The sequence below is a fragment of the Microchirus variegatus genome, assembly GCF_963457635.1.
Source record: "Microchirus variegatus genome assembly, chromosome: 19".
Taxonomy (NCBI): domain Eukaryota; kingdom Metazoa; phylum Chordata; class Actinopteri; order Pleuronectiformes; family Soleidae; genus Microchirus; species Microchirus variegatus.
In genome coordinates, this window is record NC_139820.1 from 15,838,576 (window position 1) to 15,852,374 (window position 13,799).

General features: G+C 43.7%; 1 protein-coding gene across 1 annotated transcript; it reads right to left on the reverse strand.

Moving 5' to 3' along the window:
• Window positions 1–11,307: 11,307 nt before the first annotated feature.
• On the reverse strand, window positions 11,308–13,378 carry snai1a (snail family zinc finger 1a). Its single transcript, XM_083906180.1, has 3 exons — window positions 13,158–13,378; window positions 12,231–12,746; window positions 11,308–11,513 (listed from the first exon to the last, which is right to left on the reverse strand). The coding sequence occupies exons 1-3, from the start codon at window positions 13,231–13,233 to the stop codon at window positions 11,329–11,331; spliced, it is 777 nt and encodes a 258-aa protein (XP_083762306.1). The 5' UTR covers window positions 13,234–13,378; the 3' UTR covers window positions 11,308–11,328.
• Window positions 13,379–13,799: the final 421 nt, after the last annotated feature.

Consider the following 13,799-nt stretch of genomic DNA (forward strand, 5'->3'; position numbering starts at 1 on the left):
TGGTAATACTATGCAACTAAGGTGATAATATAACAGTAAAAACACGTCATTTCCAAAGTAATATCAAGGTAGTAACTTGGTAACGAGAATTACCATTGACTGCCATCAGTGTAATACAGAAAAAGGAAATATTAAAACTAATAATTGCCATATTACAAAGTAATATGACCCACACATTTCCATTGTTATTACCAAGCTATTACTTTGTGATTACCATAGAAAAAAAAAGAAATTACCATAATATTAATTTCCTATAGTAAAATTATTTTGATTACCGTAGTTACTGTACTGTAATGTGAAGTGTGGATCATTGTGTCAGGTTGATATAAACATCACATTACATCCATCTGGCTGTGTTCCCTCATAGACTGAACAGGTTATTACTCCTAACACACATGAACACGGTGTTTCTCAATGACAGGAAGGGGCTATCTCATAGGAAGTGGAAGTAGGAGCGTCCCTCTTTTTGTCACACGCGCACACACACACACACACACACACACACACACACACACACACACACACACCGTTAGTGCCGTCCACTTGCCTGCCCATCCTGTAGCTGTGAGCAGTGTGAGTCAGGAACACCCCCTCTTTGCTGGACTATTGCAGCCTGCTAGTATTTTGGTAATCGTCATCCTCCCTGACCTGCTGGCCCGATCCTGGCGCCAGGAGTCTCCACGCCGCCCCCCCCCCCCCCCCCCCCCCCCAACCTCCTCGAGCTGACTACCCCCGACCCCATGGATAATTCAAACCAGCTGTTGCAAGGTGCCTCGGCTACTCCCACCAACTATACAGTACTCTCACACTTGCCGATTCTACAGCCTTGACTTTGTCCCATTGTAGGTTTTTTTTTTTGGAAGCCTCTGTCTTTGCAAGAGGTCTCATTGCTGCATAAAATAAATCTAAGTCAATCACAGGCCTGTTTCAAATCAGCACTGTATCTGGATTTGATGTTGCAACATGGAAGCACACATTCATTGAGTACTTTGCAGTTGCAAGGAGTCAAACAGTGATAGTTGTTTTCCTGGTCCCTCATAAGTGTCAGTGACCTGAATTTCTCCCATTCCTCCGTCCAATCAGTCTTAATAAAGTGGAATGTGCGTCACAGTGAAATGAGAGTCCCAGACAAAACTGAGTTTTGTTGTGATATTCCGCTCTCTCTTTATTGGAGTCACATGAAGAACACGAGTGTCCTCCGTGATCAAGTGATATGGTGGAGGAGATTGACAGTTACTGCCAAGGAATGTTTAATGAGAAGAACGAAAAACAAAAAGATGATCTGTTACAGATCATTTTACTCCTGAGCTGAATTTGTGTAGCAGTAAAGGAAATGTTTCCAGTCCTGTTGTGTACTTGTCTTTAGTGTATTTAAGTGTTTTTGGCGTTTGGGGGCTCTGTGTAAAGTAAGGTGCCTCTCTGTCTATGGCCTAACCACAGTGGGACTTTGGACTGAGATGGAGGGGAACCCCAAGCTTTTGATCCCGACTCCACAACCCCCAGCACTGCGGGCTAACAGCCCATGTGTGAAGTGCATACATGTGTGTGTGTGTGTGACAGAGATTTGGATTGTTTTTTCCACAGTGGTAGTTGTGCGGTTGCCTTGTAGAACAGCAGTTGATGGTAGTCAGAGACAGAGGCCCAATAGAGGGGGGAGGGGGACTGGTACAAAGAGCTGTTCTGGTGGAACTATGGAGGAAAATAGTTCATGCTGCATTGGGATTTCCTGCCTTAGCCCTGACCAGCCCCCCCCTCCCTCGGCTCTGTTCTTGACGGCCTTCAGCAGTATGGAAAGTGTTTGGACAGTATTTCAGCTTGAGTTGGGTGAAGCACTTGATTTAATGAAAGGCCATGTGGGGACTGTGAGGCAAGATGAGATTTGGTGTTGACCCAGTCTTTTGCAATCAGGTTTCCATCATGTTTTTTCCTGCTTTAATCTGTCCAGTATTGACTCACAGCACAATGTCCAGTCTGTAGCTCTTACAGTGACATGCAACACAACTGGATGGCGTTATGTGATCTCCTATCACCCACATCTGGAATACACATTACTATGACATTGGTGGTGCGAATAGAAGCACAAGCCAGCCATACCACCGCAACCTGTGCTCCATGTAGGGAGGACAGGTGTGTCACCATTTGGCTGAGCCTAGACATATCGCGTGGGTGTCAAAGAGAGGGTGTATGGGGGATAAAGGGGTCCTTCTCTTCCAGGGCTTTGATCTTAGGTGTCAGCAGCAGAGCTCAGGGGCATGTGTCACTCGTTAGCAGTGTGGTGAGAGTGTTTTGCTGGTGTGGAGCAGAGTGGAGAGGATGCTGTGAAAATGGCTGCTCACAGGGTGTTCCTGCTAATAAATGCAGGAAAGCAGTGGAGTGCAATTTAATAACCGTTCATCACACTTTGTGCTGCACACATTTATGCTAAACTGATAGCACAGGAAGTTGAATAGACAATTTCATCGAAAGGTCCTGCTGCCAGCACACACTGAGAGGTGGGAAATAGAAACCAGATGTCTGAGATCCACCATGAATATGTCAAAGCTCCCTGACTATGTCAGTTCCTCCAAGTCCTATTGGTGCATAGAAACGTTTGTGCACTGTCATCAGTAATGTCTATAATACTCCCTCCCTGTGGACATCTCATACTCTCTTGGCTGCAGCTACAACCCCGAGACTCACGGAAACAAGCTTTACTATTCCAGAAGATAGATTTTTGTGTGTGTGTTCTTTAGGCTTCAGACCCCACCACATTCCTCAAATTTCAGGGTAACTTCCCATATCCCAAGGCTCAGTCGGGTGGCAAATCTCTCAGCACTCCTTTGTGGATAGATTGCTTTCTCTTGGTTGAGAAAATAACAAGCTACAGAGTAATGACTTAACAAGCAACAGGATAATGGCTTCAACATGTGCAGGTCTGTGTTGCTGCATAGACTTGAGATTGTGCGAGTACTTGCTTACACACACACACTGTGTGTGTATTTCTATCGTTTGGAACCAACTGTGCAAAATCAACTGCTTCTCTGTTTGGCTGAATTGTTTGAAAGTTGAACTGCAGATGAGGAGATCGCTCTCCTACAGACCTGGAGCCTCTGAGCCATTGGTGGCATAAGCAGTGCGTGGTGCGTCACAATGACAGGGACGGCCTGTGGGTAAAGATGTGTGTGCCAGGTGTTTTCCATCATAGCCAGCTGCTCCACAGGCCTCCTACATAGAAGACCACTCCTCACAGTCTATCCTGTGGGTGTACCTGCAGTTGCTTGTATAAGATGATGCTGGAGACAGTGTGAAATCCAGTCAGGTGATCAATGACAACATGACAGCTACTCTACATAATGTGTGTGTGTGTCCATGTCTCATATATTTCTGTTTTGTGGGGACCATTTTGTTTGTTAGACCACATGGAGTGAGTTCATTCTGGGAAACTGAGGACAAAATATGTGTATGTTGGAGACTTCTGGGTTTGACTAGTGTTTGCTATCTGTGTTGTGATGTCACACAGCTGCTCCACCAGTCTGAACCCTCTTTGATCTCCAGAGGAACAAATGGGAAATGCTCAACACTTCAACCCTCAACAGTCGGTGAATTAATGCTCTGTCCGCTTAGAATGCAATATGTTGACGTTAAGTGATGGTAGAAAAACAATAAATGGCACTTTAAATGCTAATAACTATCCATCAGCTACACTGTTTTGGTCTGGGATGTACTAGGTCAATCAGAAAATATCTTACTAACAAGTGTATGTAGTGTATGTAAGAGGTGTATCACCTCCTAGCGTAGTGGAGGTGATACACTTCATTCAATAAATCGGTTAAGGGCTTGAATCCAGACACCGGCTATTATTATTGTTATTGTAATGGTTGTTGTTGTTGTTGTTATATAAAAATAACCTCCCTTTGCTTGTTTTGCAGGTACCCGTGACCCCTGGGCTGCAGGATCCAGTTCCACGTGAGAGGCTATTACAGTTTTTCCCAGACACTTTGGTGCTTTTCTCAGATCAGAATGAAAATTCTCATAACTATTAGTTCAACCTCCACAACATTTAGTCATTTGTGCACATCATAGTAACTATTTCTCCTTCTTCTTTTGGACATGTATCAGTTGCTTTCATACAAGTCTCTGCTGTTTTATGACATTATCATTTGCTTCTGTCATGTCAGTCAAAATGAACTATACTTATGGATGCTGAATAGTCTATAATAAATAAATAAACTAATAGCCTTCATTTCATAGCTTGAGTCATTTCATACAAAACTGTTGAACTAGTTATCAAATTCTCTCAAGCTAATTTTATACCTCTCTTTCTTTCATTTTTTTCCTGGAAATGTCTCCTAAATTGAACAATTGCTCTCAGGTGAACTTCAGCTCTCACTCATGAGGAGGTGTGTGAAGTATTAGCTGTAACCAATGACAAGCCACTTGTTCACTGTCACTCAGGGATGAATCCCATGAACCCTCACTTGGCAAACATATGTGAACCGAGCAGGACATAGTGTGAAACATTTCTACAATTCTGAAAGTCAGCATCGTGGAAGAGGGGAGAGGATGTGGGGAGGAAGGGGAATGGGACAAAACAGGGGAAGAGGGAGAAGAGACCAAACACATAGGCAGAGTCCTAATGAAATTAGATGTTGTCAATCACAGCATCACAATGGCTGAGGCTGGTCGGAGGGTGCAACCAAATGTTGGAAGAACCACTGTGAATTCAATCATTCAAACGTTTCTTAGGGAGAACAGGTATGTATAGTATTGGACAGTAATCCAACATCTCATAATATCTCACTTACTCCCCTAACTACAGTAATGTGTAACTTTACTGTAGTTATCAAATGGCTGCACACGTAGTGTATAGTGCTGTCTTGAGCATTTTCAGGTAGCGTCACCGAGTTCTGACCCTTTTTTGCATTGGAAAACACTGAGAGAATAAAGAGTCGTAATGAAAACGAGACAAAGCCATTTGACGATCTTGTTCATAAACGATGGTGTCAAGACGTCTCATTTTGATGACACTGGCAGTTTCATTGACATCAATACTTACTTTTGAGGAATGGACTATCCATTTTGAGCAAGTGACATGCTTTTGCAGGTTATCCACTAGGTTTTGCAGTTTGCACTAACTGTTTTGAGAAGAGTTAATAGTGATGTGAAAAGCACCAAAGTGACTGAGAAAAACATTATTATGCTGTGATTAATTATATAAAAATATTACATTCTCAAACTTAATCCAACTGTTATCTGCTGCTGGTCTCCCTCTTCTGCCTTCACCTTGCCACTCTCTTTCCTTTTCTCTCCCCCTTTCTGTCCCTCACCTCTCCTTTGTCCCCCATTTTTCCTTTCACACTAACGATCTGACTGAGGCAGATGATGCTCATCTTTGAGTCTGGATCTGTCGGAGATTGCTTCTTGTTGTTTTTTTTCTCTCCACTGACACCAAATGCTTGACCATTGTGTGAACGTTTGGGTTTCTCTTCTCTATATAATATTGTAAGGTCTCTGCCTTACTAAATCTAAAGTGCTTCGAAGTAATGTATGTTGTGATTTAGCGCTATACAAATACAATTTGTTTTGATTTGGTTGGAGTGGTCCAGTTAAATTGTTGTTAACTGTGCATGGAAATGCCAAACCTGCTCCAAACATGTCCATATTTATGAATCCCTGGGCACAGCATCCCAATGGTCTGTCATTGGCTGACCATTGGGATGGTGTGAAGAAAAAACAATCACGGCGCTGTTTTTGAGGAATAGAGTTGCATTTTGTCTACACACTACATTGATTGCAAGTGACAAACAACCAGCAAAAATGTTATGCACCTGCATGAGAGGTAATTACTTTCCTTATCAGCAGGTAGCAGTAGTCTGCAAACAAAACAAAAAAAAGTAATTATAATATAGAAACATATTCAACGGTGTTTGTGTTTGTTGATCTTGTCACTCGGTTCTCACACAGACACATAGACTTGTGAAAGCAAAGTGACTCATAGTTTGAAGATGGAAATGTCACTGGTGGTGCAGGGTGGTTTTTCACTTATGGAAGTACTCAGTACTCAGAGCCGTTTGCTTGCTTTGACATCCGTGTGTCTTCTCATCGGCCGGCTGCAATGAGCTCTCTCATCAACACAGATGACGATGTCAGTTCCAGTCAGCTGGAAAAGAGCCAACAGTGCTGCACACACACACACACACACACACACACACACACACACACACACACACACACACACACACACACACACACACACACACACACACACACACACACACACACACACACACACACACACACACACACACACACACAAACGATTCTTATTTTTAACAAACCAGAACCTTGAAAACCAAGGAACCAGCGGGAGATTATCTTTCTCCCAGCACACAGTGTGATGCTGTTTACACACAGTTACACAGTGACATGTCCCGACAGGTGGGCACAAATCTGTGTAACCACTTTCATAATACTCTGTCAAAGCCTCCGGCGACAGCTCAACGTCCCTGTGCACTTTGTCTGGGAAAATATGTTAAGGTGCATTCCACCACAGCAAACAGGTGAAATTTCCTGTCAGGTGGAGCATGAGCTCAACATGTGAGGGAGACTGTATTTCAGCAGTGCTAGTTATAGAGATAGATAGATAGATAGATAGATAGATAGATAGATAGATAGATAGATAGACAGACAGACAGACAGACAGACAGACAGACAGACAGACAGACAGACAGATAGATAGATAGATAGATAGATAGATAGATAGATAGATAGATAGATAGATAGATAGATAGATAGATAGATAGATAGATAGATAGATAGATAGATAGATAGATAGATAGATAGATAGATAGATAGATAGATAGATTATCAAGTAATGTATAAGATACAAAAACAGTGACATACACACAACATTTTGTTTGGATGCTTTCAAGAAACGCTGATAGCTCCAGGCAAAGGGCCTTATCAAGAAATGTGTGTCAGGACTGTCCCTGAGAATTTTAGGATAGAGATTGGGTTTACCCTCTCCCTTCATGTCCCACCATCCCCTGTGTGAGCCAATGTCCATTAAGACCTACAGAGGAAAACTGAAGAAGTCATGCACCATCCATCCATCTACCTCTCCCCCATATCCTCTCCCTCAGTCTGCTCCTCACTGGCATCAAGTCCTGAGCAACACATGTCTCTGATCGAGTCCAGCCTGCGTCATCAGTTAGTAAACGCCAGGCTCCAGGAAAACCAACAGAGAGCACATTCATAGCCGGCGACCCTGTGACTGGGTGTGTGATTCATTACTCTTTAATATGCACCCCTACCCCCATCCCTTCACCAACCCAAGCACTTCTCCGATCCAGCCTTGGGGCAATTCTACAGCCTGATCAAATCCATCATTAGACATACTTGTGGTGTTACTGCTGTTGGCCTTCTTATTTACCACATGCAGCCGCTGTGCCTCTGGCCTGTTTGCAGCTCTGTGGAGAGGAATTAGCTCTGGACTCTGATGTTTACATCAGTACATTGAACGAGCTGAGTCACAGAGAATGAAGAGCGCAGCAGATTTTCCAGGGTTGAGAACTTCACCAAACATTAGACATCGAAAGTAATTAACACCAAAACATCAGTGAGTAATGAACTGCTCTTGAGCAATGCAGCAGACATTGAGAGGTGCTAATCTTGGTGCAGTAGGCCAAGGGAATAATACATGAGGTGAGAGGTGTTTGGGAGTACAGCTGAGGATAAGTAAAACTGTATACTCTTCCTATTCTTATGCATTATGTGATGGTGGTCACACTTTATTTGAACTGGTGGCTGCTTTTGATAAAGTGGCTATAATGTTACAGTACAATGGTGACTTTCAGTTGACAGTCACAAGTGTGAGAGTCAGCATGTGTATTCAGGGTCTGTGTTATGGTTCATTTTGGGTAGGTCGTTAACAAGCACCAAGCCACAATGAGGTAAAGGAGTCAGAGGTTCTCTTCAAGACTTGAGTGTGAGAAGAGTCCAGTTTATGGGATTCTGACAGCTCCTTCCTGTCTCCCATGCTTTGAGACCAAACGGCTCCTGCACCATCTTTAGTTCCTGGCCACCCAGCTCCACCCTGAAAAGTTGGCTAAATGAGAAGCCAGGGGTGGGACAGCTGATGGGGGGATGGTACATGGCAATGGAAGTGGCAAAGTGCAGTTGTAGAAAGAGCACTTGAGCTGTGCAGCTCCTCAAACCAGACCTGCTTTTTTTGGACAAAGTAGGCCAATGTAAACTCCCACTTCCTGTTGGCCTTGTCTAAGAGGGAGAGAGATGATCCCTCTGTAAGAGAGAAAGCACTGCTGCAGAACTCTGTAGTGACTGTACACACAGAGGTCTGAACTGCTATTTTTCTTAGGCCACTGCACATTCACACACACATTCAGCCTGAACAGCACATTGTCTATAACCATAACCAGTTCGTTAGCTAGCCTAACCTAAATCTGACCACTATTTTAATAGCCCAAAACTTAATCTGAGCTTTTAGGATTAGGTTTTGGTCCCAAGAAGGACTACTGGTCCTGACAAGTTCAGTGTTGATGCCAAAAAATGTCCTATAAAAGCAGTAAACACACACACACACACACACACACAAATAGAAATACAGCCATAGAGGCAGGCAGATAGTGAGTGGGAGAGAGCGAGTGAGTGAGTATGAGACCGAGGAATACACAAACACAGTGGGGTTCAGGAATGTTAAACACATGCTTTATGGCATAAATAGCAGCCACTTTTGGTAAATTACAGTGAGTGCTCTGGCACTGTAAAGCACACAGCAGGAAAACGCTCTCAGATTTCACATCCAGGCCCTCCACTCTCCCCCAGGAACAAGAAAGAGAGCATATTGTGTTTTCATTTCTCTATAAAAAGGCAGGAATAAGTACAGCAGTGTGTGATGCAGCTGAGAGTTGGAATGTAGAAGGTTTCTAGTCGCCAGTCGAGGCTGTGTAGCATCTGCAGCTATATTGACCTCATGAGAGAAGAAGAATAAAGCTGTAAATACAGTTTTTTTTTTATAAACCACACCCCTTCTAAATAAAAGCAGCAGCTCATCAATAATCAAATTATTAGAGTCTCAGAGACGAACATCATCAAACAAACTGCAGAATAAAGTCCACATGAAGTAAGGGACTTCTTTGGATTGCCTGCACTAGCAGAGCTAACACCCTCACCTCAGGACATACCGGCTGACATCATCAAAACAGTCCTGAGCTAACCTCCAACATCTGAGATTCTTTATCCATCCAACAGCATCCTGGGTAAAATAAACCAGAACATTAACCACAGTCAAAGACCTTCATATTAGATCCACGTTAGACCTGCTTGGTGTTTGTGCACAGATGTTTTAGAACAAAAGTACGAGCAGTTTTGTTTAAAGAGTATGAGGTGAATCACTGCTACATGCTTGTTGGTAGAGATGAGCACATCTCCCTGACTCAGAGGGAAATAAGGAACTGTGCCGTGGAACAGCTTACCTCATTCAGTGCTAGCCCAATTGAGCCTCAGCCAACCAACTAACTGACAGACACACTGACTAGTGGCTTTACTTGCTGACTGAGAGCACAGGAGCCATGGGAACCTAATGCTCCAGTCTGGAAAGACTCTGACTCACTGTCCAAGCAGAGGAAGAGGAGAGTGTTATGCTTTCGCTGAGGACGGGGAAACATACATTAAAAAACATACATTACGCAGCTTACTGTCCTTCAAAAGGACAAATGAATCCATCTTGAATGTTGGGATTTACTGAAAGCAGATGCCAACTTTCACTCAAGTGGTCTTTCTTTGTATATATGTCTATACAAACGTTTTTTCACATTTCCAGCAGTGTTTGCACAGTAACAGTGAAAGTGGGAAGCAGGTGCATTCACCTGTTCCCACATATCACACCTTAGGTTCACCTGCACATCTGCAATTAAGCCTTAACACAATGGGCAGTTTGCTCACCGCACCTCATGTAAAGATCCTGAGCAGACGTCCCAGTTAATGATCAAACAGAGCTTTTATAACTAACTAGAAATGTCTTTAGTATTCCACAGAGATAAAAAAAAAAAAGGGGGTTGTTCTACACCAATGCAACTGACTACTTTTAATAAACATAAATTACTTTATTGAATGTAAATTTATCAGTTACAACAAACAAGAAAGTGAACACACAAGCATGGTACAAACACACATCATCAACACATTGCACTATAAAACACTGCCAAAAATGTTTAGGAAAGTTAAAAATTCATCTTTGTACTGTCCATTTAAATGATTATCATCACATACAAGAAAACCATGTCTTCATTGTGTAAACTTATGGTCTTTGGTCCCAGCTTTATTGCATTTTCTAAATGATTTTTGGTAATTTCTACTAATACTGCATTTTTTTTTCTAAAGCTACAATCCTGACAGAGGTTTTAAAAAAATGTTTGTTTCAAAGAAGTAATACAATTTTTTTTTTTTTTTTTTTTTCAAGACCCAGCGTTATTAAAATGACAAAATATGGCTTTGGCTCGTACTAACACTGTGGTAACCTTTGAGTGCATGGCTTTACCAATCACACAGAATAAAGCTTCTTTGGATCACAACAGACAAAATGGCTTTTCCTATATATTTCCTTATCCAGAATTCTTCAGGTAAGAAAGAAAGTTTGGATGCAGTCACAAACAGAAGCTTAAAGAATCCCTAAATCTAACTGACGCCGTTCTTTTGTGATAACATGCTTCCTCTTTTTTTTCAAGCAAACCAAGGGCAGTGGAAGTCACCTGTTATCAACCGGCGAAGGTCGTGGCTGTGACACCTGTTAGCACCTCGTCTATCTACACCACAGTACCAGGGACAGTTGTGTGTGTGTGTGTGTGTGTGTCTGTGTGGCACGCTGAGAGATTTAGTCCACCCACACACCCCTACCTCTCAGCAGCTGTGTCTGAGCCATGATCCTGAGTTGGCCCACACCAGGACAGAGACAGGAAAGAACACATCTTAGCCCAATTAATTCACTACATATTTGGTCTTTGGAATGGCATAGCAATGACGTAGGGGCTGAAATCAAGTAAGTGTCAATATTGCTCAGTATATATTGGTCCAGCCTCAGGACTTCAGACAGTTGTGAAAGAAAGGAAATATGCTCCACTTCAGGGAACAGGGAATCTAAGAGGCTTGTAAAGTCATTTCCATAATAAAGCGTGATTCCCTCCATGTCTTAAGTTAGGCCATTTCATGCTTTTTGTGGCCTTATAGGTCATTGACAGGCCCGCTGGGCTTGTACAGACCACATCTCTGTGTCCAGCAGCCCTCCACTGCCCTGAACTCTGAGTGGGTCCCTCTGTCACTTTCCACTGTGCCTCACACTGTGGGGGAGCAGCAGCCTGAGGAGCTGTGCTTCTGCAGCAGTGACATGCGGCTGAAGGTGCGAGAGCAGACGCCACACTGGTACTTTTTCACTTCAGCATGGGTCTGCAGGTGAGCCCGCAGGTTAGAGCGGTCAGCAAAGGCCCGGTTGCAGTGGGGGCAGGAGAATGGACGCTCACCTGGACAGAAAAGAACAGAAACACAATGTGTTTAATTCACTGGCACTCCTTTTAGATGGGATGTGAGGACATACAGTGATGACTCCATTCTCATACACACACACACAGAAGATAATGAAGAAGCACATGATAGGCTGCTGGGGTCACAGCCTGACTGAATTAACGTGATTCCATAAAAGCCAAATGAGATTAGCATGCTGTCAGGTTGCTGCAGGTACTTGAGTGTTCTGTGATAGCACAGAGCCTTTAGGCAATCTCTCAACTCTTTTGTTACTCATTTGCCGCTGTCTTGTCGTCTTCCCCTTCAGCTGTGATAATTGGCTGACGAGCCATTGTTGCTTGGACATTAATCACAATGAGTGATCAATGAGTGGAGGGTCTACAGAGGGCTTCACTGTGTCATCGTGTCTGCTGATCAAGTGTTAAGCTCATCAAATTGATTGCCACTGATATCCCAGGGATTGACCTGGTGACTCACATGACTGCAACTCAAACGCTAATTCAGTTGTACTGTGACCTCTTTACCTAGGAATCAAGTGATTCAGAGACCTTTACAGTGCCTCTGGGCCAAACAACAGAAACCACATAGAAGAAAAAAGACGTGACAACGATCACATGGTTAGAAGACTACAAAATGAACAAAAGATAACTATCAGTGTGTTCAGATGTTTAAAATAAAACTAAAGAGATTTAGTTGTGTTTGAACACAGATGTTACCTGTGTGTGTGCGGATGTGGCCACGCAGCAGCCATGGCCTGGAGAAAGCCTTTCCACATGTGGTGCACACACAGGGCAGGGTGTGTGAGCGTATGTGCATCTTCAGAGCCCCCAAGCTGGTGTATTCTTTGGGGCAGTGTTTGCAGAGGAAGAGTGGCCTTGCTGCTGCTGTGATGGGGGCTTCTCTGTCCTCCTCCTCTGGAGGACTGACGTGAGCCATGACGCCAGTGCATTTCATCCGCTGGCGAGGGGCATACGTGTGTACAGGTTCAGGGCTGGGGGGATCTGATGTGCGTCCTTCGTCCTCTTCTCCACTGCTGCTGGCACTGCTACTGAGGCTGGATGGGGAGCTGAGGTCCAGAGGGCCTGGTGTGGCAGAGGGCTCTATTTGGGATGTGGGCATGTAGAGGGTCGGCAGCACACTGAGGTCCCACACTAATCCTGCTGTGAAACAGGCAGCTGAGGTGTCATCTCCTGGTGAGAGCTCCGCGAGAGCAAACCTCTCCTGCAAAGTGTCTAAGAAGAGACATGAGAGGATGCTTAAAACACATCAGCCAGTGCTTGAAAATAAACCAAAATACAATCACATTTAAATGAATTTCAACAACAACACACAACACAGCCACTCTCTGAAATAAGACATTGTATTTACATTCAACAAGTACATATTCACTATTCATGAACATTGAGTTTTTCTCAACATGTACTGAGTCTAAAGCTGGAGCCATGGGAAGTTTTCATGGGCCGTTTCCTCCACGTATTCACAGGGGCTTGTTACATGAATAGTGCTCTGTGTGGTTACAGAGAGGGGGGAAAGAGCATCTAACGGCCCCAGTTTGAACATTCTGGTTTTTAACTGAACCAGGCACACACCATATATCGTGTTAATAAACAACATTTAAGGTAAATAACAGCTTCTTAACTCACCATTCTGACATTCCAGTTCACTGTAGTTTGGCTTTTGTCTAGCGAAGTACTTTTTGACCAAAAAAGATCGAGGCATTGTCCGTTTTCAGTGTTTAATAACTGTGCGTAAAAGTCTCCTGCGGCCACGACGCAATGTTCCAACAAACCAAACGGAAGAAACGAGAGCGTGGTCCTCGGATAGCTCCTCGTGTGGTCCACAGCTTACACTGGACTTGAGCAAATAAATAACCGTGCCCGTGTAGCATTCGTGAATAATGACTAAATGCTAGACTCTGTTCTGAAATAGTCTGACAGAGGCGGTAGGGGTGTGCTCGCCCCTGAGGCCCTCCCCACCTCCTCCAGTATCACTGCTCAAGTGCGCGCTGGAAGACGAAGCGCAGTCACAGCATTCAGGCTGATTCAGTCTGCACAAGTTTATCGAACAACCTGCAAGACCTGTCAGTCACTCACTGCCTCTCCTCAATGGTCCTCACCTGTCATGGAGAACACAGGAGAACCTAAATAAATACAGATATTGAATGCATAAAGAAGCCAGGGTCAACGTTTTAACATGGAGACCAGTCCAATCACCACTTTATACTCCATGTATTACCACTTTATCAATGACGCACATAACCTGTGTCAATCATTACGCTTCTATAG

Bases quoted from the DNA above. Each gene is read 5' to 3' on its own strand.
- snai1a (XM_083906180.1), bottom strand. From the start codon at position 13,233: ATGCCTCGATCTTTTTTGGTCAAAAAGTACTTCGCTAGACAAAAGCCA. The intron at 12,747-13,157 runs GTGAGTTAAGAA...GTCTCTTCTTAG, and splicing joins TGAACTGGAATGTCAGAATG to ACACTTTGCAGGAGAGGTTT. The intron at 11,514-12,230 runs GTAACATCTGTG...TTTTCTGTCCAG, and splicing joins CCACATCCGCACACACACAG to GTGAGCGTCCATTCTCCTGC.